At 34.3% G+C, this 27,308-nt stretch overlaps 1 protein-coding gene across 1 annotated transcript; it reads right to left on the bottom strand.

Moving 5' to 3' along the window:
* LOC129945404 (probable cytochrome P450 4s3) lies at positions 1-26,734 on the bottom strand. The gene is made up of 6 exons (XM_056055141.1): positions 26,447-26,734; positions 1,254-1,707; positions 1,008-1,198; positions 810-937; positions 366-756; positions 1-282 (listed from the first exon to the last, which is right to left on the bottom strand). Exons 1-6 carry the CDS (start codon positions 26,595-26,597, stop codon positions 128-130), a joined length of 1,470 nt encoding a protein of 489 aa, XP_055911116.1. The 5' UTR covers positions 26,598-26,734; the 3' UTR covers positions 1-127.
* Positions 26,735-27,308: the final 574 nt, after the last annotated feature.

Raw genomic sequence — 27,308 nt, 5'->3', positions numbered from 1 at the left:
AATAAATGCTCAAAATTATTACTCAAAACATTTTGTGATTAACTTAAACTTCATAAATTGCTCATAATTCAAATTTTAATAAATAATAACTAAATAAACTAAATTCAATAAAAAAATTGAGTTTCATTCAGCGTTTTCTTAGTCTAACTTGAATTCCATTCCCACTCTTGATGACCAACTCAGCCAATGGCAATGGAACAAAGCCTTCAACAGGCAATAATTCATAGGCTCTTAATATATTCGATAAGGTGCACTTTAACTCCAACATGGCAAACTTTTGTCCTACAATAAAATATTAAAACAAATCATTAGCAAAAGGAATAGAAAATATCTTTGAAAACTAAAATCATGTTAGTCATATTTACCTATACAATTTCTTGGTCCTGCACTGAAAGCAATGAAAGCGTAAGGGTGCAACTTATTTTCATCAACTAAAAATCGCTCAGGTTGAAATCGGTCCGGTTCAGGGAAATATTTCTCCTCTCTGTGCACTACGTAAGCTAAAAGATTTATTGAAGTCCCTCTTGGCACATGGAGATCACGAATGGCAACATCTTCTATCATAATTCGTTTGTAAAATGGCACTGAAGGATATAACCGAAGAGTTTCTTTGATAACAGCTTCAAGATATTTCATGGTATCTTTTTCTTTTCCTTCCAAAGCTACAGCTTCTTCAAAGGCCTTTTGTTGAGCAGCCTTATTTTGAGATAGTAAGTATATGGCAAAGGCTAATGCTGAACTTGTGGTGTCATGACCCTGTAAAATGTGTGTTGAGCTATTGTATGTTTCTTGACAATCAAATTTCTTACCTCAAACATAAATGTATCAACTTCTTCGCGTATATCGACATCTGTCAAATCAGCTCCTTCCGCTTGAGCCAATAGAAGAATATCCAGAAAAGCCAATCTTTTTTTTACACCGCTTTCATCGATAGTGTCTAAAAATGTAAGGATGTTTTTAAGGAATAACCGAAAAGCAACATGTACTTTTCAAAATAAGTGTCTTACTTGCTGCATCAGCCAAGGTCTGGATGTTGGAAGTTTTAAGCGACGATCTCCGCATTGCAATGACTCTGTTTGTTTCTCCATGCAGAATATCCAAGGCATGATTTCGTTCTTTGAAATCTTCCGTGAATCTATAGAGGAATGCAATCCTTTTCCATGGTGAAAATGACTGTCTATGAGATATCCGGCACATGCTAAGAAAAAACATGAACTAATATTTAATTTTTTAATTAAAATCATCGTTCCTACTTTTGGACAGCAGTCACATATTCTGATGTACTCTGCAGCTGAGCATTTTTCTTAATACCCATTGCAGTTTCACAGATTATGTCCAGGGCAAGAAGTGTTATGTAAGGATATATATCAAAAGCTTCACCGTTAGCCTTTTCTTTGAGTTTTTCAATAAGTATATTGCAGTTGTCTTCCATAGGTTGTTTAAATTCAGCCAACATCTTAAAATGAAAAGCTGGTGTTAACATTTTCCTCCTACTATGCCATAATTCTCCGCTACTGGTAAGAAGTCCTTTTCCTAGCCATGGTTCCAAAATGTTATAGTTTTTCGATGTAAAAATGCTTCGACTGCCTCCTAGAACAATCTTAACATCTTCGGGATCGGTTAAAAAAACTGAAAGATCTGTCCCAAACCAAATGCAGAATATCGGGCCATACCTTTGGCGAAGCACTCGAAGCCAGTTTAAAATTTCTATTGGAAAAGGAAGAAATGGTTTTCGTATTTAAAAAAAATATTTGAATCGATATTTGACGGTATTTTACTCTGATTAGAAATGAAATGAAATTGGAAATAAAGTGTAAAAAGTGTAATTGCGGATTTTTTTTTCAGTCGACCGAAAGAAATTGTATGGCGGGAGATGCTTCGGCTGTGTTAGTTGCAGTGAAACTACCACGGCACCCATATTACATAAGAATGAGTGCCCTAGAAAAATGCCAATCTTACAAAATTCTCCAAAATGCGGAAATAGCTTGCTATCCCAACAGAAATGCAGTGAAAATCACAGCTACGTGTGGTGAAGTGAGTCTTCAAGCTTTGCTGGGATATTACATCAAAACGACTTTTTTCTATGTTGAAATGATGTTTATGACACATTGGAAGAAGAAGAGCTTAAGAAATGTTCTTTAATATCCAAATAGGGTTCGATGGAAGCTCGGGACATTGTTCATATAAACAAGTTTTTCACGATGCAGATGCAAACGAATTTTCTGTTTTTATATCCTGTTTAGTACCCCAGCTTGTAAGTGGTGTGCATATAGTCTAGCAATACCCTCATCCATCTTCGACAAATTATTACAGATCCTTGAAAATTGAATACACTAAAGAGTCAACTGATGTTTCAGAATTCAAAAAAGCTCGAGTAAACGCAGAGATTCAAAACATTCAACAAACATCCATGTTCATCGGTAATAGTTGTGTTAAGGTTCAGCACTCATCAATTTTTTCAATGATAGATGGTAAATTTTGCAAAGCTTTAACTGAGACCACATCAATGCTATTTTTGTGTTGCGACTTCAAAAGACTACAACACTGTCGATAATAAACACGTCGAATAAAAACAGAGCAACTTTCTTTTGGAATTTCCATTCTGCACGTGTGGATACGAATGTTCGAATTCCTCCTGGCAATCAAATAACCTTTTGCGACATGGGAAGCGGATGTTCAAATGGTAGACATGTGCATTCAAGAGGACAGAAGCGTCCACAGGTTTTTCTTAAAACCAACCTCTGTCTATCAACTCCTACTCTCACCTCCACGTGGTGAACATCGGGTGCCTAGTACCTCAACTGGAGATTGGGTTCTAACCCCAGTGGAAAGTTGTTGGGGGCAGCAAACGAGAGAGGTGGGGAGAGGTGTTTTCACTAAGGCACCTCTCCTTATCCAGACGGCAGCGGAGGAATTCCCGAGATGGAATCAACGGTGGCGTCTACAGTTTCAGTAAGGTTGAACTACTTAGTGAACACCTTATAGGGCTTCTTCGACTTATTTGGAGCCCAGGCCTGTAAGGAGCGGTTTTATCCGGCTCCCCATCCTTGGAGTTATACTAAGGATCTGGCCCTCCAGGTTGGGGGTTGTGCGTCGGGGTGACTTCCTGGCCACGTAAAAGCTTTCATAGTTGCGAAGCACCAACAAGCCTCGGATACGGACGGATTTACTGTTGACAAAGGACAACGAACTTCGGATATGCAAGTGGAATGTTAGGTCCCTTAATAGACCACGTGCGGCCGAAGAATTAGCGGAGGCCCTAGAACGATATAAAGCAGATATTACAGCCATCCAGGAAATACGATGGGATGGGCCGGGCAAAAAGAGGATGAAAAACTGTGATATTTACTATGGTGACTGCTACCACGCAAACCAACAACGCTTATTTGGATGTGGATTCGTCATTGGAGCCAGACTTAGGCAAGAAGTCTTGAGCTATAGGTGCATCAATGAGCGCTACATTAGCCTGATATGCGCGCACGCCCCCACAGAAGAGAAAGACGACAACACCAAAGATATGTTCTTCGAGCTCTTAGACAAAACATATGAGCAGTGCCCTAGCTACGATATTAAAATAGTCCTGGGCGATTTTAATGCCAAGCTAGGAAGGGAAGACATCTTTGGTGGAATAATCGGGAAGAACAGCCTGCACGACAACACTTCCGACAATGGATTCAGGCTCATAGATTTTGCTGCGGGGCGAAACGTCATGGTAGCCAGTACGCGCTTTCCACACCTCAAAGGAACTTGGAATTCTCCAGATCAATCTACCGTCAACCAGATTGACCATATTGCGATCGACGCAAGACACGCTTCCAGCATTATGGATGTACGAACTTTTCGAATAGCTAACACCGACTCGGACCACTACCTCGTTGTAGCTAAGGTAGCACTTCGGATTTCCAGACCCAAGGCAGAACAGGGAGGTGCTGGGAGAAGATACAACGTCGAACGGCTACAATCGCCAGAGATCGCCAAATCCTTTTTCGACCGAGTTACAAGTAACCTCTCTCGAAGTTCTCTGCCACCAACACAATGTATCGAAAACCAGTGGCAGCATTGCCAAGCTGCAATCAGAGAAGCCGCCTCTGATGTGCTGGGTTTCAAACAGCCACCAACAAGGAACCCCTGGTTTGATGAGGAATGTCGGCAGGAAAATGCAGCCAAACAACAGGCACGCAAAGCGGCGCTGCATAAAAGGACGAGAGCTGCTCGTGAGCTCTATGAGCAGAAGAGGCGAAAGGAACGCCGACTTCTCAGAAGCAAAAAGAGAGGGCATGAGAAGCGTGCGGTCGAAGATGTTGAGAGGTATAAAAGCAGGAATGAGGTTCGAAAGTTTTATGAACAGGTGAAACGAAATTCAAAGGTACATAAATCTAGAACCGAAGGCTGCAAAGACGAAAGTGGAAACATCATAGTGGAACCGCAGTCAATGCTGAGGATATGGAAGGACCACTTCTGCAGACTGTAGAACGGCGACGAAGAACTGAATTCCGCTGTCAGGCAGGATGATCCATTCAATATAGACGACGAAAGCCAACAATCCCGTCATCCCGACTTAGACGAAGTAAAGACTGCCATATCTAAGTTGAAGTCTAATAAAGCCGCTGGAGCAGATGGCTTGAATGCCGAGCTCTTTAAAGCAGCTGGAGATAAGTTGGTTAGGAGCATGCACCAACTTATCTGTAAGATATGGTTGGAAGAAAACATGCCCGATGAATGGAACCTCAGTATTGTTTGCCCGATCCTGAAAAAAGGAGAGGAATAAGTCTACTTAAAATCGCCTATAAAATCTTCTCTGCCGTAATATGTGAACGTCTAAAGCCCCTCGTCAACAACCGGATAGGTCCTTATCAGTGTGGTTTTAGACCAGGAAAGTCCACAGTTGATCAAATATTCACATTACGGCAGATCCTGGAAAAAACTCAAGAACACCAAATCGACACCCACCAGCTTTTCATCGATTTGAAGGCCGCATATGACAGCATCTACAGGGACGAGCTGTATAGAGCCATGTCTAGTTTTGGCATCCCTGCCAAACTCGTCCGTTTGTGCAGGATGACCATGGAGAATTCACGCTGCTCCATAAAGGTTGGAAACAACTTAACAGAACCTTTTGATGTCAAAAAAGGTTTTAGAAAAGGTGATGCGCTGTCATGCGATTTTTTTAACATCGTGCTTGAAAGAATAGTGCAGAGCTCACACGTCAACACTAGATGCACTATCTTTCAAAAGTCTGTCCAATTACTGGCATATGCTGATGACTCAGCGTGATGTCAATGGGGCTTTTGTGTGTATTGAGGCAGAGGCGGCAAAAATGGGTTTAACGGTTAATGAGGGCAAAACAAAGTACATGCTGTCGTCTAGAAAGGACATACAACACCGACGTTTTGGTCAAAACGTCACAATCGACAGACGTAACTTTGAGGTAGTCAAGGACTTCGTCTACCTAGGCTCCGCTGTAAACGCAGAAAACAACACCAGCGCTTAGATCAAACGCAGAATAACTCTTGTTAACCGCTGTTTCTTTGGACTAAGAAAGCAATTGAGTGGTAAAATCCTCTCTCGAGGGACCAAAGTGTTGCTATATAAGACCCTTATCATCCCCGTCCTGCTATACAGTGCAGAAGCATGGACCATGACAAAAGCGGATGAAAGCACCTTGGGTCGCTTCGAGAGAAAAGTTCTTGCGATCTACGGTCCCGTATGCATCGAAGGGGAGTGGAGGAGAAGATGGAACGACGAACTGTACGGGCTGTACAGCGACATAGATTTAGAAAGAAGAGTAAAGGTCCAGCGACTAAGATGGCTGGGTCACGTAGAGCGCATGGGAACCAATGCTCCGGCCCGGAAAGTCTTCGAATCCGCACCCACAGGACAGCGCAGTAGAGGAAGACCGCGGATCAGGTGGCGCGCACAAGTGGAAGGTGACCTCACCCAACTTGGAGCGTGAAACTGGAGACATCTAGCTAGGGACCGAGCTAGATGGAGAAGTTTGTTGGGTGAGGCCCTAGTTCACACAGGCTGTAGCGCCACCTTAAGTAAGTAAGTAAGACATGGGAAGCGCGTGAAGGTAACAAAGAAGTCGTGGCGGCAAATAAGTCTCAAATTCGAAGGGAGTTCCGAGAATGTAGTGGCTTTATTGTAGATAAACCAACTGCTAGGAGATTTTTTCAAAACCCTGAACTAAACTAAATTAGACAATAAATAAATATACACAATTATGATCGTTGTTGCCAGATTGATGTTAACAAGTACAGGGAATTTGCGTATGATATGGCGAAGTACTTCGTCAGTAAAATTCCCTGTTATCGTATGCCTATAACATTACATTCATGGCCCATAAATTATATCATTTGTGCCTCGGACAACTTTTGGAGGAAGCGCAAGAAGCACGAGGCAAAGACTTTTTAAATCCAAATCCGAAAAGTTAAAATAATTTTCGTTCTTGGGGTGTTCGGTCATCGCAATGACCTTGTTCCAAAATTGACGGGGCATAATTTAATACCGAATCAACGTATATTTTAAATGTTATTCTATAGCAACGTACAATATATAAATTAAATTGACACATTGTCTTATAATTTAATTATTGTAAAATACATGTGATGAGTTTCATTCATTTTCGTTTTGGTTTTGCATTATTTGATAATAATTGCTATCAGAAGCATGAGTCTTGAAAGAGCGACTGGCAGTGCAGTGACATAATCGCAAAAGAGACACGAGACAGAACAAAAAAAAGAAACATTCCCAGATTATCCAGAATTTATTAATTTTAATGATTAAAATATAGGAAGCGATTAATCTTGTCAAATAGTAAAACAAGTATCATCAATTCTGAGACTGAAGTAATTTTTGACATTGTTGATGGGCGATAACACTTTTTGTGGACCTTCTATACAATGTCGGATCCATGGGGTCGTAGGGGTTTTGACACACTCTTATATTTTAAAGTATTTATTTTTTATTTATAAAAGTAAAATTTGTATTTAAGTTCATTTCACTTTGTTGCAAAAAGTGATACTTTTAACTGTGTATTGAATCATACAATTTATTTATTTATTTATTTATTATTTATTCATCAAGCAGAGACACAGCTCTTAAAGACTACTTAAAACTTTTTAACAATATACAAACAAATATAACATACTAGCGGCTCGGTACGTGCTTCGCTACGTATAAGGCATAGTAATAAAAAAATGATTATTAAGTTCATTTATTCATACAAAAAAATATTTTAAATTGCTAGCTTTTTAAAAGTCCAAATGACCCAAATATATTGTTTATATTATATTTATCAGCAAAGAGTAAAAACTAAAAAATAAAAAAGAATTGGACACTCTTACTATGGTGGATCTACTCGTATTATGGGTTAGTCTAAAACATCTGGAACAGGCAACATAAAGTTGGCCATGTGGAAAACATGATTCCTCCAAATCGACCCCACAAACGTAAAGTTTTTGAACTTGGGCATCATTTATGAACATTGCAAATGGTAAACACACAGGATATTGTAATTATTTGAATAACAATGGCATGTCAGTTCGAATCATAGCGATACTCAGTATCAAACACACTTCTCCTTTTAGTTTACCAGTTAAGATTGTAGCTTGGTGGATTAATGTTTCGCAATATTGTCAATCAATTGTCGTTACTACATCTGGCAGTTTCTATAAACTCATCTATAGATTGCGCAATTGTACAAAAGTTGTTCGGTAAAGTGATCAATCCATTGGTACTGTCGATTTGTATTTTTTCATGACCAATTTCCGAAAATTGTTATGATAACTCAAGCATCATTATAAAAGTGAATACTGATATTAAAGTATATTAAAGTTCAGTGTCAATTTTCGTAAATATCTCCAAAGAAGTGATAACTTCTAACAGGCGTTTATTTCATCAGTAGAAGTTGATCGAGGAATGACAGCCAATGTTTGACGAAAGTCCCCGAACATCAATATCAGAGCACAACCAAAACAGCTGTTGATTAATGCGTAAATCTTGTATTGTTCGATTAAATGCTTCTATTTATTTTTTATTTTACATTGTGCACTCATCCCATAAAATAATCGACGTTAATCGCAGAACTTTTGCCATAGCAGAATTTCTCGACCACCTTCTAATAATGTAGCAGCAATTCCAGAAGATGCAAGTGCCAATTCAATTTTCTGTTCCAATCGAATAGTCGCTAAAATCAATGATACAACGAAAGTTTTGACTGTACCACCAGGTGCATCCAAGGAATAAAGTCCACCTGTATTATTGGAAACGGCACATGTTTTTGTTGAATATTTTATTTGGTTATATTCGATTCTACAAATAAACGTAAATCATTAGAATTGAACTCCTGCTCACGTTGCAATTCACGATCAAAAAATCATGTATCTCACGATTTAGTGCGGTCTTTCCCAATTGTGCCAATGCTTTATTTACAATCGTTAGACACATGTCTTCAATTATTATCACAGCTTCGTTGTACTTTTCCAAGTTAATCAACAAATCTGGATTTCTTTAAGTATTAGTACAAATTGATTGTATATGGGTGTATAGAAAGATTTTGATTTTACACCTTTTCAAATTTTTTTTTTTAATTTTCTCTACGCACAAACCTTCTCTGTACTTCCACGAATAATTTAAGACCAAAATTAGGCAAATCGGTAAAGCCATTGTTGAGTTATAACATTACAACGAAAAGTGGCATTGATTTTTATATATATAGATATACTCATATATAAATGACATCAATGACAATAATTAATAATTAATTAAATCGCTTACAAACATGACATCAAAATATTTACGGCGTGTTTCCAAGGATTGAATGCCTTATAACAGACACCTCGTTTTATATGATGGCATGTCGACATTCCATCGTAAAATCCGGATTGCTGTTCTAATGAAGCGTTTCTGTATTCTTTCAATTCTATTAGCATAAGCAGCATACAAATTATTCTATATAGGAGAGCAGTATTCTAATATTGATAGTACATAACAAAAATATAGAGATCTTAAAGTAATAGGATCTGAGAAGTTTTTAGCATTCCTTGAAATAAAACCGAGCATTGAACTGGCCTTAGAAATGATGTAGTCGATATGGTTGCAAAACGTGAGTTTTAAATCAAAGATCACACCCAAATCTTTTTTTTCTGAAACCTTGGACAGAGAAAATCTATTTATTTCGTAGGAAAACAATATTGGAGACATACCACGGTAAAATATCATATTATGAAATTTAGAAACGTTCAAATGTAGATCGTTATTGGTACACCAAGCAACTAAATTATTAAGATCGTTTTGAAGTTTTATACAATCCGCTATAGATTTAACAAGTAAGAACAGCTTAAGGTCGTCTGCGTACATTACGTAAACAAAGACTATTACTCAAAACATTTGGAATATCATTTATAAATAAGAGAAAGAGAAGGGGTCCTAAATGACTCCCTTGGGGAACACCGGAAGTTACAACAATCGGGTTCGATGTGACGTTGTTAATACGAAAGTATTGAACTCTTCCAGTAAGATATGAATCGAACCAATTTAATAAGTTAGAGCGAAAGCCTAACTTATAAAGTTTAGCAATTAATATTGAGTGATCGACCCTGTCAAACGCATTTGAGAAATCAGTTTATATGACATCACATTGATATCCCTGTTCAAGAACGCTCAATACATAATACTAAAAATCGCGAGATTAGTGGAGATAGATCTTTTCAATGAAAGAATAAGCTTATTGTTAACAATTTTTTCAAATTCTTTTGGGATAATAGATAACTTACAGATAGGACGATAGTTAATGACTTCATTTTTTGATCCAGATTTCAATATAGGGTATACGTAAGAACTTTTCCATTGTTTTAAGAAGAAACCTTCATGGAGAGAGCGATTAAAGATAATTTCGAGAAGGGTTGTCAAAGATAAAGAACAATTTTTTATAATTATTGGTGCAATATCATCAAATCCCGATCGCTTTTCATTTCAATAGTTCATTGAGTATATCATTTTTCTCTACATATAATTTACTAAAAAATGTAAGAATTAGAAGAACACATAAACAAAGGTCTTGTTTGCTGGAGTTATGAATCTTCATAAATATATATATATACAATATCAATGTAATCATAACCTTTACTTAATGTTCATTATAAATAATATTATATTTCATTTAAATTTGATTGTCAGCACATAGTTGCTTTATTTTGAATTTGTAAACTAAAACCATTTAAATTCAGGTGTGAGAAGCCTTCTGCATTTCCGTTCTCACACCAAATAATAAATATGTATCTATAGTTTGTTCTCATTGTGAAGGTTATGAATTAAAAATCTTGTGCATTTGATTTTTGGACGTCGACAAATAAAGTTGTTTATTTTTTTTAAAAAAAACTTTCGTTGTTAACTTAATTGGCGCAGTCGTGCGGATTTCTTTTTTTCACAAAAAAAACACAACGGTTTATTGTGTAAAACAATACAGTTAATCGTGTTGAATAAAATAGAAAAACACAACGGTTTATTGTGTAAAATCAAAAACACTACTGTTAATAATGAATAATAAAATACGAAAATCACAACGGTTTATTGTGTAAAATCAAAAAAAAAAAAATAAAAAAAAAACAGTACTGTTAATAGTGAATAATAAAATAAGAGAATCACAACGGTTTATTGTGGATACTAAAAACAAAAAAAGACACCGGTTAACTGTGAATACTGTGAAAAAGACACAAAGAACTTACGCAACAACAGAAGTACAACACCTTCATCAAACCAGGAACCTGCTACAGCAAAGAAGAACTTTACCAGACCGAAATTCAGGATAGGAAACAATGTTCTACTGGATTGTTTTAATGTGAGTTCTGTATTGATGAATATTGTTCATTTCCTTAATCAAATTGCCTTTCTAATTAGATATAAATAATAAAATAAATTAATTTAAGCCTAGAAAAAAAAAATATATTATAAAGTTGGTTCTAAATAATTCTAAATAATAATTAAGAAAAAAAAAGTAGTAATATTAATAATAATATATATATTTTTTTTAACATATGCCTAAAGATAAACAAAGTCGTGTATCTAATACAGCTCCCTACGAATCCAAAATAATTTTGGAAGAAAATCATATTAGCACAGAAACTGAAAACCTTCCAAATCTTTCTGCTAGTAACTCAACAATGTCTAACCCAACGATCCCAACAATCCCAACGGCTCCAGACGTAAACGCTATATTTCAAAGTCTCCGTATTCCGGACGCTATAAAAGACCTACCACTCTATGATGGTAACCCGAGGTCATTGTATGACTTCATTAAAAACGTAGAGGAAATATTAGTTTTATTACCACAAATAGATGGTACACCGTATGCGAATGTTATTTTACGAGCTGTCCGAAACAAAATTGTGGGAGATGCCAATGAAGTACTAAACATGTATGGCACCCCAACAAACTGGGATACTATAAAAGCTAATCTCATTCTACACTACGCAGACAAGAGAAATGAAACATCTCTGATAAGAGACCTTCACGGTCTTAGACAAACAACAGAAACTATTGAACAATTTTACGCGAAAGTAATAGAATTACTGTCCACAATAGTAAACCATGTTCAAATTCATGAAAAATTACCATCAGTTGTTACAGCCAAAAAATCTCTCTTTACGGATATGTGTCTAAATACCTTCCTAATCGGATTGAAAGAACCATTAGGTTCAACAATTCGTGCAATGAAGCCCAAAACGCTTACAGAAGCCTTTAATTATTGTGTTCAAGAACAAAATATGTTTTATATGAAATATTCCACAACTCAAAACAAATTTCCTTCTCAAAATATGAACAACCAAAATGTTTCTCTGATTAAACCTTCACCGAGTTCTAATTTGTTATTTTCCAGACCTAATAAATCAATCCAACCTAATTTTAATAATTCTTCCCCACAACATCTTTTTAAAAACCTTCAATACAACCAATTACCACAATATAGACCAATTCAACAGAGTGCTCCAAGATTACAATATCCAGCGCAACAACAATTTAATAATAGATTTTCTGTTCTATCAAATAATATGCTTACTTCCAAACCATTTAACCAATTGCACTATAATTCTACTCCTAGACCAAACTTCAATTTCAATAAGCCACAAATTAATTCTACACCAATGGAAGTTGCAAGCGGCCAAGCTAGAACGCTTCCAACTCCCGTACAAAATCATCCCTATCAAAGAAATTTTTCTCAGCCAGTACCTAGATATTCAATAAAAGAAGTACATAACATTGATTATGACCCAGAAACAAATAATGACTACGATTATTATCAAAATTCCAATGACTCTACTAATTATGAACCAAATTTAGATTATTATGTTGAACAATATGAAGATAATATTAGTTATCAATACGACATATCAAATCAGGAAATTAAGTCAGAAAACAAAAATGAAATTGATGATTCAAATTTTCACATAAAAGCCTCGGAAAACAATACGGTTTCTTAGAATTAAATAATCATGGAAATAACCAATTACCATATATTAATATAGCTTCACCCTACGGTAAACATTTAAAATTCTTAATAGACACCGGTGCTTGTGCAAATTTTATTAACCCAGAATATACAAACCCTCAATATCATGAAAACATAGAAGACGTTACTATCAAGACAGTTTTAAATACCCATACACTAAACAAAAAAATTACCTTTGATGCATTCCCTGAAATCAATTGCAAAGAACCTATAACATTTCTCCTTTTTAAGTTTCATAACTATTTTGATGGATTGATAGGTTTAGAAACTCTCAAAAAACTTAATGCAACTATTGACTTACCTAATAAAAAACTTAAAACTGAATACGCAATTCTGCCCTTGTTATTCAAACCAAACTTAATGTCTAAAATATACAATATTCCAGCAAATTGTAGAATGATAGCAAAACTACCTGTAGATTACAAAGATGGTGATATATACATAAAACCGACTAAAATTAATAATTATTTAGAAATACCTGAAGGCATCTACCAGTCAAAAAACTGGTATAGTGATATTGAAGTACATAATATTTCAAACACTGAACAAAAGTTTTTTTTGGAACAACCTATTACAGTAGAAAATTTTCAACAGTTCATAGAAATAAACAATGTCAATATTTGCCCTTTTAACGAACAAATTCAAAATATATCATCCGAAATTGATATTACCAAACTAATTCGATCAGAACATCTCAATACTGAAGAACAAAAATCAATTTTTAAATTGTGTAGGAAATATGATGATGTTTTCTTTCTTGAAGGTGAAAAATTGTCCTTCTCAAATACAATTAAACATCGTATTCAAACATCAGACAATATACCGATTTATACAAGATCGTACCGGTATCCAGAAGTGCACAAACAGGAGATAAAATCACAAATCGAAAAACTTTTAAAGCAAGGAATAATAAGACCTAGCTTTTCTCCTTGGAGTAGTCCTATTTGGATTGTTCCAAAGAAACGTGATGCCTCTGGCATACAGAAATGGCGGCTTGTAGTAGACTACCGTAAACTAAACGATAAAACTATAGGCGATCGTTACCCTCTACCGAACATAACAGAAATATTAGATAAACTTGGAAAATCTATGTACTTTTCCACACTTGATCTTGCATCTGGGTTTCACCAGATTGAAGTAGATCCTAGGGATATAGAAAAGACCGCTTTTACTGTTGATCATGGACATTACGAGTATATTCGAATGCCCTTCGGGCTCAAAAATGCCCCATCAACATTTCAAAGAATAATGGATAATATTCTGCGTGAATTAATAGGTAAAGTATGTCTTGTGTATATGGACGATATAATCGTTTATTCAACGTCCTTACAAGAACATATGGAAAACTTAGAAATGGTTTTTTCAAAATTACGATCGGCTAACCTTAAAATTCAATTGGATAAATCAGAATTCCTACGCAAAGAAGTAGAATTTCTTGGTCACTTAGTGACATCTGAAGGTGTGAAACCGAATCCTAATAAGATCCATGCAATTAAAAATTATCCAATCCCATCAACTCAAACTGAAATTAAATCCTTTTTGGGGTTGCTTGGATACTACCGAAAATTTATAAATGATTTTGCAAATCTTACAAAGCCTTTAACAGAATGCTTAAAAAAGGGAAATAAGATAGTTCTTAACGAACGATATATAAAATGTTTCAATCATTGCAAGGACATTCTAAGTAATGATCCTTTATTACAATATCCCGACTTTACTAAAGAATTTAATTTAATAACTGACGCTAGTAATGTCGCCATAGGAGGAGTACTTAGTCAAGGCCCAATAGGATCTGATAGACCAGTTTGCTACGCTTCAAGAACACTCACGAGTTCGGAACAAAATTACAGTACAATCGAAAAAGAGCTTCTAGCTATTGTCTGGTCGACAAAATATTTCCGACCCTATTTATTTGGTCGTAAATTTAAAATCATAACGGACCATAAGCCTCTTAATTGGTTGTTTTCCCTTAAAGAACCCAATTCAAAACTTGTAAGATGGCGTTTGAAATTAGAGGAATTCGACTATGAGATTATGTATAAAAAAGGTAAAGCAAACACAAATGCTGATGCCTTAAGTCGGATAGAAATTCATTTTAACGAATCTAATGGCTCGAACTCTATTTTACAAGCCTCAAATGTATCTGTTCAAAATAATGCAAGTTTATCAGAAAATAATTCTAATATATCAACTGTTCATTCTGCTTCTGAAAATCTAAACGATGGTATATACATCTCTGAAAGACCACTTAATGAGTTTACTGAACAATTAGTTTTGAACAAAACTAACTGTGTAGTGAAACCAAACATGGTTTATAATGTTCTTTTTGAGACCAAACATAGACGCATTTTTAGACAACCTGACCTAGACAAAGAATCTGTTATAATTTCGATCTTAAAAGAATATCTCAACCCTAAAAGACTAACAGCTGTTTATACTGACAATGATACATTCAGACTAGTGCAGCATGTATTTTCAAAATATTTTGCAAGTAATAAAATATTTAAACTTATTAGGTGTACAGAAAAATTAAACGATGTTACGAATTCCGACCAACAAGATGAAATCATAAATAAATACCATGAAGATAGTAATCATCGTGGCATCAATGAAACTTTTAACCATCTCCGAAGAACTTATTACTTTCCCAAAATGAAAGAAAAAATAACCAAAACAATTAATAATTGCGAAAAGTGTAAACTTCTTAAATACGACAGACATCCACCGAAAATTCAATACGAACATTCAGAAATACCTAATAAACCCATGGATATTTTACATATTGATGTTTACAGCATTCATAACGTACAAATTTTAACCATTTTAGACAAATTTTCGAAATTTGCTTCTGCTTTTATTCTTACTGCACGTGACAGTATGTGTATATCCAGTTCATTAAGACAGTTCTTTTCGCAACACGGTACACCAAAGAAAATAGTGTGTGACTCAGCTGCTGAATTTAAATCTAATCTATTCAAAGATTTCTGCACACAATACGATATAAACTTACACATAACGACACCTCAAAATTCTACTGGTAACTCACCGGTCGAACGTTTCCATTCAACTTTGACCGAAATATATCGAATTATTTACGATAAAAACAACAAACAGATTCCGACTGACATATTAAATGAAGCACTAATAACCTACAACAACTGCATACATACTGTGACAAACCTAACACCATTTGAACTAATGACGGGAAGGACACATAAATTCAAGCAATTAACACGTGATGATTCGGAACATGATTATATTAACAAACTAAAAACTTATCAAGACCAATTGTATAGAGATATTAAAAACAAAATCCAAACCCACAATAAATTAAACATAGATAAAATTAATAAAAATAGGGAAACTCCAACTTTATTCCATAAGGATGATATAATCTTCGAACGGAATAACAGAAGGAATAAAATGGCTCCCAGAGCGAAAAAACTTACAGTAATCAAAGACAATAAAATAACAGTACTAACCAAAAACAATAGAAAAGCTCACAAAAATAAATTACTAAAAAAACGAAAATTTCAGGGTAACCCAAGCCATGAGTCAACGCATGGACATACAAGATCTATCCAAGAGTCAAGGCATCCTTCCCATGAAATTAGGTCCGAGTCGAGTGATTGAATCTAACATAAAAATCATCCATATCGTAAATTTAACCGCCTATGAAGAAAATATTAACAACATTAAGAAATCTGTAGAGTTCATTAATAAAAATACAAACCTAGGATTAATGAAAGATGTCACTAATCTCAAATTTAAAGAACTACAAACAAAATTGTTGTCTTTACTTCCCCGATACCGGAAAAGGAGAGGATTAATCAACGGACTAGGTTCCTTGATCAAAACAATTACAGGCAACATGGACAATAATGACGCAGAACAAATAAATAAAGACATACAAAATTTAAAACTCAACGAACATGACATGAATAAAGAATTAAACAGACAAGTACAAATCAATGACAAAATGATCCAAAGATTTGCAAACATAACCAATCACATTAATGCACAGCAAAAAGATTTAGAAGAGTATTTGAGCAAGTATCAATTAGTAATCTCTCAAAAAATTCGAACCGATGAAGACAAATTTCAATACATGCAATATATATATCAGATTAATTATAATATTGAAATTCTTACAAGCCATTTGCAAGAAATAATTGAATCAATTAATTTGGCTAAAGTTAATATAATATCCAAACAAATTTTGAATCCTGGTGAGCTTGATCTGATACATGAACATATGAATTTACAAAATATTAAAATTTCTTCTGACGAACAACTTTATGAGTTTTTATCTCTACAAGCTTATTATAATAATACAAACATAATTTTCAGTATAAAACTACCTATCCTTCTCCCACAACCTTTCAACCTATACCATTTGATAAAACTCCCTATAAACGAAACTCTCAATATAAATTTAAATCAATCCTATGTAATTATGAATGAACATTTCATCCAATACATGAGCAAACCTTGTACATCCATTGAACATACGTTTTACTGCCCAAAAGAAGAGCTAAAGAACTTGACCTCTGAAAAATGCATACCAAAAATCATTCAAAACAAGGAAGCAACCTGTGACGTCATCGAAACCACCATCAACAGTAGTATCACCCAACCAGAAGAAGGATTCATACTATTAATTAATTCCCCGACCACGAAGATGACTTCAACATGTGGAATCGATGACAAATTTATCTCCGGAACCCTGCTTTTACATTATGAAGAATGTGAAATAAAAATTAACAATATTATCTACAAAAACAAATTAACTATGTTTTGGGATCAAATTAAAATTATTCCATCAATTTTTATAAAAATTAATAACTCTCTTCATTTAGACAAATTTAATAGCAGTACATTGGAAGCAACCAAAATAACCAACACCGAAGTTATCACTTTGACCAAAGATATGCCAGACCACCGACCAGAGTTTTTGATTTACATCATCATCATCTTTATCTTAACTGCAACCATACTATACCTTAAACGTCATAGAAACAATAATCCTGAAGAGGAAGCAATGGACCAAGAAGCTCCGAACGATAATGTTACATTATCATGGCCGTCACTTCATACTTAGGCGGGAGGAGTTATGAATCTTCATAAATATATATATATACAATATCAATGTAATCATAACCTTTACTTAATGTTCATTATAAATAATATTATATTTCATTTAAATTTGATTGTCAGCACATAGTTGCTCTATTTTGAATTTGTAAACTAAAACCATTTAAATTCAGGTGTGAGAAGCCTTCTGCATTTCCGTTCTCACACCAAATAATAAATATGTATCTATAGTTTGTTCTCATTGTGAAGGTTATGAATTAAAAATCTTGTGCATTTGATTTTTGGACGTCGACAAATAAAGTTGTTTATTTTTTTTAAAAAAAACTTTCGTTGTTAACTTAATTCTGGCATGTTGGTTTAAAGACAGAACGAAAAAAAGTCAGCAAAGAAATTACAGATACTAGACAGGTCACTAGAAGTTTGTCCCATATATCGGACTGAATTTGAAATTCCAGTGGAACTTTTATTGTTGTTAATAAATTTCCAAAACGATTTGCTATTTTTTTTTAAATTTATTTTCCATACTTAATAAATAATTTGCATAAAGGAATTTATTAAGAAAATTAAATTCACGGTTAATTCGAAGGTAATTCATATATAAATCATTATTATCCCTGGAATCACGGTAGAGTTTAAAAGCTTTGTTTTTCCGATTATTTAGATTAATTAGCTTTTTATTAAACCAGCAAGGATTGGATTGAGATTTCTTTTGAATTTTTGGGGTATTCAAATCAATTGCCTCATTTATTAAATTCGTTAATATTGTGAGAGTTTCCTCAATATCAATATTATCAAAAACAGAAAACCAATTCACCCTATTCAAGAAACTAGAAACATTACCAAAATTACATTTATCATGGTTTAGTATATGGCCAATATCCGATGCTTGTTTTATATAATCAAAGAATTCAAAGCTCATACAAAGTACTACATGATTATCAGTGTTAGGCAATGGGGGTGGAGTGGGACTGTCGATACACACACCCAATTCATTATCATTAAATACTAAATCAAGATACCGATTAAGATTATTTTGAAAACAATTTATCTGCTTTAGTCCGAACTCAGCTAGAGTATCGACAACCACACTCTCACAGTCACTGCTATATTGATTGTTGTTTAAACATTAATTACAAGAACAAGAACAAAACCGTTAACATAACTACTAATCGAAATACATGATGGATGTTACGTTTCTATAAATTTAATAAACGAGTAAAAGGTTTGGATTTCTGAAGTACTGAAGTGAATAGAGATTCTGCAACGTATAATTTGTGGGTGAAACGCTTAAGTTTCTTCCCAACTTATTTGTTTATTTTATCAAACATTTTTCTCTCTACAATTTGTAAGTGTTGATGACACCTTTTAGATAAAAATATAATATTCAAAAGGTTCACACAAAGCTGTTATTGTTTAGAGTTCGTCTTGTAACATCAGCTAAAATATGCCAAAAACAAGCCAGAAAATTATTCATATTAAACTATGTTTTATTTTCAAAAGACACAATTCTCCAGGCGAACTTTCTCATTTCTGGATTATTGTATCTACATTTTTGAAGCGTTTTTCCAATCTATAAAAATGACAACATATTTAGCGGTGTGAATTAAAAAGAGTACGACGATTATTTACTTAAAAGTAAATTGTAACGAGTATTTAAACTCCAAGTAAACCGATATGAATAAAGCATCGAGCTTACTTCTCGTCAACCCGAGGGTATACTAGTAAGTATTTACTCGCTAGACAACTGAATTCACAAAAAGACAATTAAATACTTGAAGCTCAATCTGCCTTGGCCTGATTCATACCTTTAATAGTGGGTAGAAATTTAATCCAATCTTCAGACTTCGATACTATTTTATGCAATACACTTGAAAGTGTTCTGCTGACGGTACTTCTTTCAACCCCCATGTCGTTGGCAACACCACTTTGGAATCCTGGATCACTAACGTATCTCAGAAAAATGTCCATCTTTTTCCCTGCAGTTTATCCTTCATCCCTTGCATCAGTGTTTTCATCAAGAAAGTGCGAAACCGTAATAGTCCCTTCGATAGATCGAGACTTATATCACGCTGGTCGCTATAACGTTTCACACCACGCAGGTTCATAAATGCAGCCGACTTTCGTGTACAAGTACGACTGCAAGTCTGAGGTCGGGTTGACTTGCGAATAGACGAATATTTGCTTGCTACAGAAGTATTTACTTGCGTTTATTCACACCAAAATTTGCATTTTTTCATATTTACTAGCCTTTCAAGTATTTACTTGTAAATACTTGTTTTATTTACTTCAATTTTGGCGTTTACTTGTTATTTTGATATGTTCAAGTATTTACTTGTTCTACTCGTTTTTATTCACTCCGCTCATTATATTAATTTTCGAAAACGAACTACATTTTAATTCTTCCAATCCTACGACAGCTTTCCTTAGAAGATAGTTGCAACATGAATATTTTTAAGAATTACCTTATTTGTTAAACAAAATGCAGTAAACTTTTGTTCATTGGTGAACTAAAACAATTGTATAAAATACTGTTTTAATTCGTCTTCAAACATGTTATAGCAATTTAATTAATAAAAAAAATCGTTAGAGCTATTTTTTAAATTAAATTATTCCAATTTAAGTTTAAAAATATTGTTACTATGTAGATATTTGGAATTTATTAATATACTAGCTGACCCGACACACGTTGTTTTGTCATATAAATAATTTCTAGAGAATATTATATTAAGTAACTTATTATATAAGTGTGTAAGGATGTGGTGGGATAGGTAAAGAGCACTGTAAACGATGACAAAATATTATAATCACCAACAAATATTTTTTAATTTATTAAAATTAATTCTTTAAAATTATAAACATATCGCTAATTATAATACAATACTGTCATTCTGAACCTTTTGTTGCGAAATCTGGTGTCCCCCAGGGAAGCCATCTTGGCCCTTTTCTGTTCATCCTGTCTATTAACGATGTATCGTCATGTCTACGCTCAAGTGAACTTCTCATTTTTGCTGACGATATGAAGATTTTCAAAATAATAAAGTCCACCCATGATCGTATTCTTTTACAAGCCGACATTGATAGTTTCACATTTTGGTGTGAGAAAAATAGCATTTACTCAACCCTTTAAAATGCCAGACTATAACTTTCACTAAAAAACTAATCAGTAACGTATTTGACTACTGTATATCACAGCAAAAACTCTGTCGTGTCTCCACATTTAAAAATTTAGGTGTACTTCCTGTTCAAACTTAGAGCTTACACATCACATTAATTTTATTGTTAATAAGGCAAGTTCTATGCTTGGTTTTATAAACCGCTGGGCAAAGGAGTTCAATGATCCCTATGTTACCCTTTCTTTGTATAATTTCCATGTTCGTCCTCATCTTGAATATGCTTCGCATCAGGTATGGACTCCCTATTACGAAATTCATAGAAAACGTATTGAATCAATTCAACATAATTTCATTCGCTTTGCCCTAAAACGTCTTCCTTGGAAATATCCTTATGCCTATGAACATCGTTTTCTGCTTCTTCAAATGCAATCTCTCCATCAAAGGCGTGTTAATAATGACTTAGTATTTTTTCATCAACTCATTAATGGTGAAATTAATGCACCTTATTTGCTATCTTGTGTACATTTGAATTACCGGGGCGGAACTCATCACCTGCGCACATTTGATTTTATACATATTGACTCCCATAGCACTAACTATGGCAAGAATGAAGCTTTAACACTTTTCAGACCAAGATGTTGTGTATACCTATTCCGACCAAAAGGTGTCTTTTGACACCTTAGCCAATTACCAATGAAAAACCTTTAAAAGTTACTCTTTTTTACATTTTGTTTACTTTTTTAATCGAAAATAATATATATTATTATTTATTTATTTAATGAACTATTATTTATTAAATGAACTATTGTTTTTCTTATTCAATACAACACTTTTTACAGGTGAATGGTTGGTCTTTTAAGCATTTGCCACACGAGTATTTTTTACACTGACAACAAATTGTAGTGGCTCTATTACCGGAACAATACATTACTTGGCACTTTTTCACCCTTTTTGGAATGGAACTGATATGGCATGAAACAGCTGATGATATTGCCGTATTTGTTGTTCTCTCATTGCATTCTTTATATGCAGTTGATAGTTCCTCTCCCAACTGGAATAAGAAATCTCTCCGTGAAATGTTTTCACCTGTCGTTTCTTTATAAAGAATCCATGCATTTATACCGATGAAATCAAGGACATTGAAAAACACGTGCATAGGCCATCTACGGCACTTATATTTCACGCTATATTTTCTTGCCATTTTGTAAGCCATATCGACCCCAAATTTTGTGCTGTTGTAAAATTTAATTGTTTCGGGAAGACGCTTTCCGTTCTTTTCGACTTGTACAGATTTATGGAATGAACTTAATAAAAGTACTTTTTTGTTCGGTTTACTTTTATAAACGGTTAGAGTCAAGTTATTTGTTGCGTAAATTTGCACTGAAAAGCGTTCCATTTTGTCCTTTTTTAATTTTACAGATCTTGGCAACTCTCTCCTATTTTGACGTATTGTTCCAACTAAAGAAGTATTCTTCTGTAAAAGCTTTGTTGCCAGAGTACTGCTTGTGAAGAAATTGTCGGTAGTAACACTTCTACCCCTGCCAGTAAATGGTTCAATAAGCTTCAAAACCACGTACTCACCCAATGGAAGATATGTCTGTCTATTTTCGTCTTTCCCCAAGTAAGGAAATCCATTTATAACATATTTGCTTTTGACATCACATGCCAGCCAAAACTTTATACCAAATTTATCCGGTTTGTTAGGCATGTATTGGGTGAACCGACATCTAGATTTAGTTGGGAACAATTGTTCGTCAACTGTGATATGTTTGTCCGGATTATAACAGTTTTGACTGTTTTTTATTATCAAAGCGCATAAATCTTAGAATTTCCTTGAAGCAATTACGACTCATGATATTGGAATAACATGGATGACCCCATTTTTTATTCCATAAAAACGTTGCGTCAACATTTTTGCAAGCACGTTTTGAATTTCCATACCTAATAACAAAATTTAGTCGAAGTAATTACTCCAGAACTTTCGTAATCAATTATTCTTATGACCAATCACTACAATGTGCAATAGTAGAATGCTGTCTGCAAACAACAATCACACAAACAATAGTATCGAAGATCACAAATAGCGGTAAATTGAAAACAAATTGCCTGAACGTAAAGCTTTGTTCTAAAAATAAACAATGCAATAACAAATTCCAAGAAATAACGGTAGATTTTATATAAATTTTGGAATGCCATAACGTTCATAAGAATTCAAATGGTTATGAAAAAAGAGTTCATGGTTGAAAAGTGTAGTAAAATCTTTAATCTGAATTGTCAAAAAAAAATTTTGAAAAAATTATTCAACTTAAAAAATAATTTCAAGTCAAAGTTTGAAAAGGTGTCTTTTGACACCTTCGGACGGCATAGTGTTAAGTCGAATGAGCATTTTATATAACTTAAACTATTTATCGATAGATTTAAATTTAAATAAGGTGGGATTAAAATCATTGTTTAGAGCCTGTGCTCCACTATCGTAAACGTTCTCATTTTATTTTTTGTTCCGTAATAGTTAAATGCTTATTTTGTTTTGTACTTTGTGCTAGTGTTAGGCTATATTTGTATTATTTTTTACTAACAACTAACACATGCACTTATGATGAGCCTCTGATCGTAGTTTGACGCTTGCTATAAGCTTTCTACTTTCTGAAATTCTGAAGTGTAAAAAAAAAAAAAAAACAATACCTTAGTGCAACAGAGTGTACAATATTTTTTGTGATCCCATCTCCCCCCAATACACACAAACTGGATAGTTTTCCTACTCAAGGGCACGTCACGTATAGTTGTCCGTGAGAAAAGCATGAAGTGGTCAAATCCTAGCGTCAGACAGACATCGTTTGGCCCTGAGACTTATTGATAGGCATTGCAAATAACAACCTAATTGGAAATTGAAGGTTTTTTAATTGCATTGGTCATCTGTGGATATAATAGGTATTCGCGGTAATAATATATATCTGAGATCCAACCTTCAGTTGTAAATTATGCGGTGGCACGCCTGGTAAATCTAATGAGTTCAATAACTCAGTTAGATAATTTACATCTTCGGTAGCATCAGAAACTGTATCAATCGATTTGGGTGACACACGTCAAATGTTGTATCTTGAGATTGAGAGTTGATTCGTTGACATCCACATTTTTTGCTACTAAAATTGCTCTTGCTGCCAGCCACTTATGATTTGTATATTGTCTGTATACATCGGGAAATATCTGGTCAATGAGAGCATCTTGTGAATCAATAATCTTGCTGAAATCAACCAGTTTCTGTAGTAATTTTGCCGTCGCCTATATCTAACAGTTGTTTTGAAAATGTTGAAGCATTTGAACACGCAAATTTGCTTTCAGCTGTACTGTTTCAACATTACGCCGCAGTGGCGGTGATTTAAAGCACTCTGAGCGTCTGAGCTGTTTTTAATATTTAGTTGCAGTTTAAATACTGAACGAGCTGTTCTGCCTCCATCCAATAAAGTTGCCGCAGTCTCAGAAGATCCAACAGCCAAGGCGATACCATTATTTGATTGTTTTAGGAAGAATTAGTGAAATAAGGAATGTTTTGCAGTTCCCATCTGGTGCGTCCAAAAAAAATAATCCACCTTGTCCCACCGAAACTGTAAGCATGATTTGTTATAAATGACAGTGACATAGCGTCACTGAACACTATCATAAGATCGTTGCACTGTGAACGATGTTGATGCAATTAAACCATATCACTTAGGAATATAAAAAATAGATAAAAACCTATCCTCAGATCTACCGAATGTAAATGCAACATTTCATTGAAATCGGTAGAGCCGTTTGGGAGGAGTATGGCAACTAACCGTTACAGTTTTGTCCGTTTTCCCAAAGTTAATGGCAACTTTAATCCTCGAACAGATAAAGGCTAGAATTGATACCACGATCAGGAGGAATCAGGCTGGCTTCCGTAGCGGTCAGCCGTGCGTTGACCATATCAACACCTTACGCATTGTTCTTGAGCAGTCTGCAGAATTTCAAACACCGCTAAACCTCATGTTTGTAGATTAGAAGTGTATATGGAGATCACTTCTTGGGAAGGGAATTCCGCCAAAAATTGTTGCCATTATAAAGGAGTCCTACAACAATGCAAGGTGTGTCGTGTTGCATAATGGACAGCTATCAAGACAAGGGAATGTTTTATCGCCAATTCTTTTTCTGCTGGCGATACAACTGAGAGGCAAGGTATTCAATGGAGAACGTTGGAAAGGCTAAGCCATTTAGATTATGCCGACGATATATGTCTCATGGCAAATTACATCAGTGGGCTGAACGAGATGTGTCAAACTTTACGGATGAAAGGAGAATCGTGCGATCTTAAAATAAATAGCAAAAAGACAAAAATAATGCTAACAGGCCCCCCAACACAACATCGTATTATTCTACATGACACGCCTGTTGAAGAGGTCGAACAATTCAATTACCTCGGAAGTATTGTATCAGCAAATGGTGGTACGGATCTTGACGTAAAAAGCAGAATAAATAAAGCTCGCGTTGCCTTTGGTGCTCTGTCACAAATTTGGAAATCCAGTCAAGTCTCCTTACGTACTGAACTGAGATTCTTCGAATCCAATGTGAAATCCGTGCTATTATATGCTTGTGAAACATGGAAAGTCTTGGCCAACATCGCGAGAAAATCGCAGGCTTTTGTGAACCGCTGTCTGCGTCACATCCTTGAAATTCCTTGCCACAAACAATATCTAACCAGAGGCGCTTGGACATCAACATCAGAAAGCGCAAATAGCAATCTCTTTGTAACACACGAAAAACGTGTTTAAACGATGATATTGAGAAGCAGTCCTTTGAATGGAATCCTTAGGGGTCACGGCGGATTGAAAGACCAAGAACAACATGGACATCTACAGTGCTATCGGAAGCTAACACCCAGAGAAAGACGTGGCCATAGTTAAGGTTTCTAGCTGGAATTCGAGAAGGATGGAGACGTTTTGACGTTTAAGAGGACCTGATGATGATGATGGCAACTAACACTGTGACAGGAGAATTTTATGTATTAGATGTTTTGCTTTTAATTTTTGTAAAAACATGACCCATTTTTGAGCTATCGAATTTTGAAAAAAAAAAATGTTATATGTTATTAAAAAACCATGACATTTTTGACCCCCAAATATTATGCTGAGAATATAAGAACTTGTGCAAAAAAATATATTGAAATAAGTTCATTAGCTCTTAAGAGAACTTATAAACAAAATAATGGTTCTATGGGTTGTACCCTTCTGGGGCAATATTCATTTTGTATTGAAAAAAAAACAACTTAAGAATAAAAGTATAAGAAAAAATTTGCGTTGGATGGTATTATTTTATTTTTTAACTTTATTTCCTTTTTGCTTACTTTTCATTCCTGTTTGGCAAAATTTCTAACATTTCTGCATTAAACGCCCCTAAGCACCTTTTAAATAACAATATTCATTGAAAATATCTTTTAAAAACTGTTGGAATCTTGGAATGCTTTCACATCTAGGCAGTCGTCAAAATTATTTTGCAACATCATTTGCTGGACAACAGTGTTCTTAAAATATCTAATAACTAAAATTCTCACTTTAGCCCTTGAAATATGTAAATGCAAAGCTTAGATGTATACACAATGTGTTATTGTAATTTTGTCAGCCTTAAGCCTTTAAGCGGTGTCTTTTATTTGTATTTTTTTTTATTGTAGATATTTCTCATTTCACTATTTGCTAGGTTTCTTCAAGCTGGCTTCACTTACCTCCTTTTCGTATCTGTTTAATCAGCTCCCTAGGACTAGGTCCTTTAAGTGTTCTTGATAATTTAACTTTGCGTAGAAAATCCCATAAACTTTGCCAACATTTCAACACTAAGATGGCAGCTAAAGCCAACAATATTATAACAACACTCATAACTTTTCACTTCTTGTATTTTTATTTAGAAGGAAATTTGAAACACTGTAACCGAAATTTAACTTAAAAATGCCTCAAGGAAATTATTACATCCAATCCCATCAGCTTATCAACAATGTTTGATACAAAACTTTATTAAAATTTAGCTGCGTTTATTTATATGAAGTTTGAGCTTTTATTACATTTTTTGTTTTGCTTAGCAAGCAAAAGCTTTTCCTTGCAGATTTACAGACAAATAACCTTTGTGCGATTTTTGTTGACATTTGTACTGTCGAACCTTGTCTGTATGTAAATGTATAGTATATTGTTATTATTTATTTTATTATTATGTTAAAGAAGCCAAAGTTTGTTTTCTACAATTTATAATACAACCATCACTTGAGTTGAACTTTAATCAATGCAGTTTCAAAAATATAAAGGGAAGTGTATTTTGAATTATTTAAAAACAAAATTAAACAACAATATTAAAACAAATATTTTTTTGTCACTTCAAATTTAAACTTTGAAACTTCAAATTAAAAAAATGTAATAATAATAATATCGCTTATAGCAAAAAGGTTCTTTTTAACTTTCATTTTTATTTTTTTATTTTAACCACTGAAACTTCTATTTACAAAATAAAACCGTTTTAGAAAGTTTGTAAATACTTTAAAGTTTAAATACTAACTAACAACCTGCTGTTTAAGAAGCTGTCACTTTAAAGCAGTATCT

The sequence above is a fragment of the Eupeodes corollae genome, chromosome 2, assembly GCF_945859685.1.
Source record: "Eupeodes corollae chromosome 2, idEupCoro1.1, whole genome shotgun sequence".
NCBI classification, from domain to species: Eukaryota; Metazoa; Arthropoda; class Insecta; order Diptera; family Syrphidae; genus Eupeodes; species Eupeodes corollae.
The sequence above is the reverse complement of the archived record's forward strand: the minus strand, read 5'-3'. Positions and strand labels throughout refer to the sequence as shown.

Coding starts and splice junctions, on each gene's coding strand:
- LOC129945404 (XM_056055141.1), bottom strand. CDS start 26,597: ATGAGTGTTGTTATAATATTGTTGGCTTTAGCTGCCATCTTAGTGTTG. Junction 757..809: donor TTGATACATTTATGTTTGAG/GTAAGAAATTTG, acceptor CACATTTTACAG/GGTCATGACACCACAAGTTC. Junction 283..365: donor AGGACCAAGAAATTGTATAG/GTAAATATGACT, acceptor ATTTTATTGTAG/GACAAAAGTTTGCCATGTTG.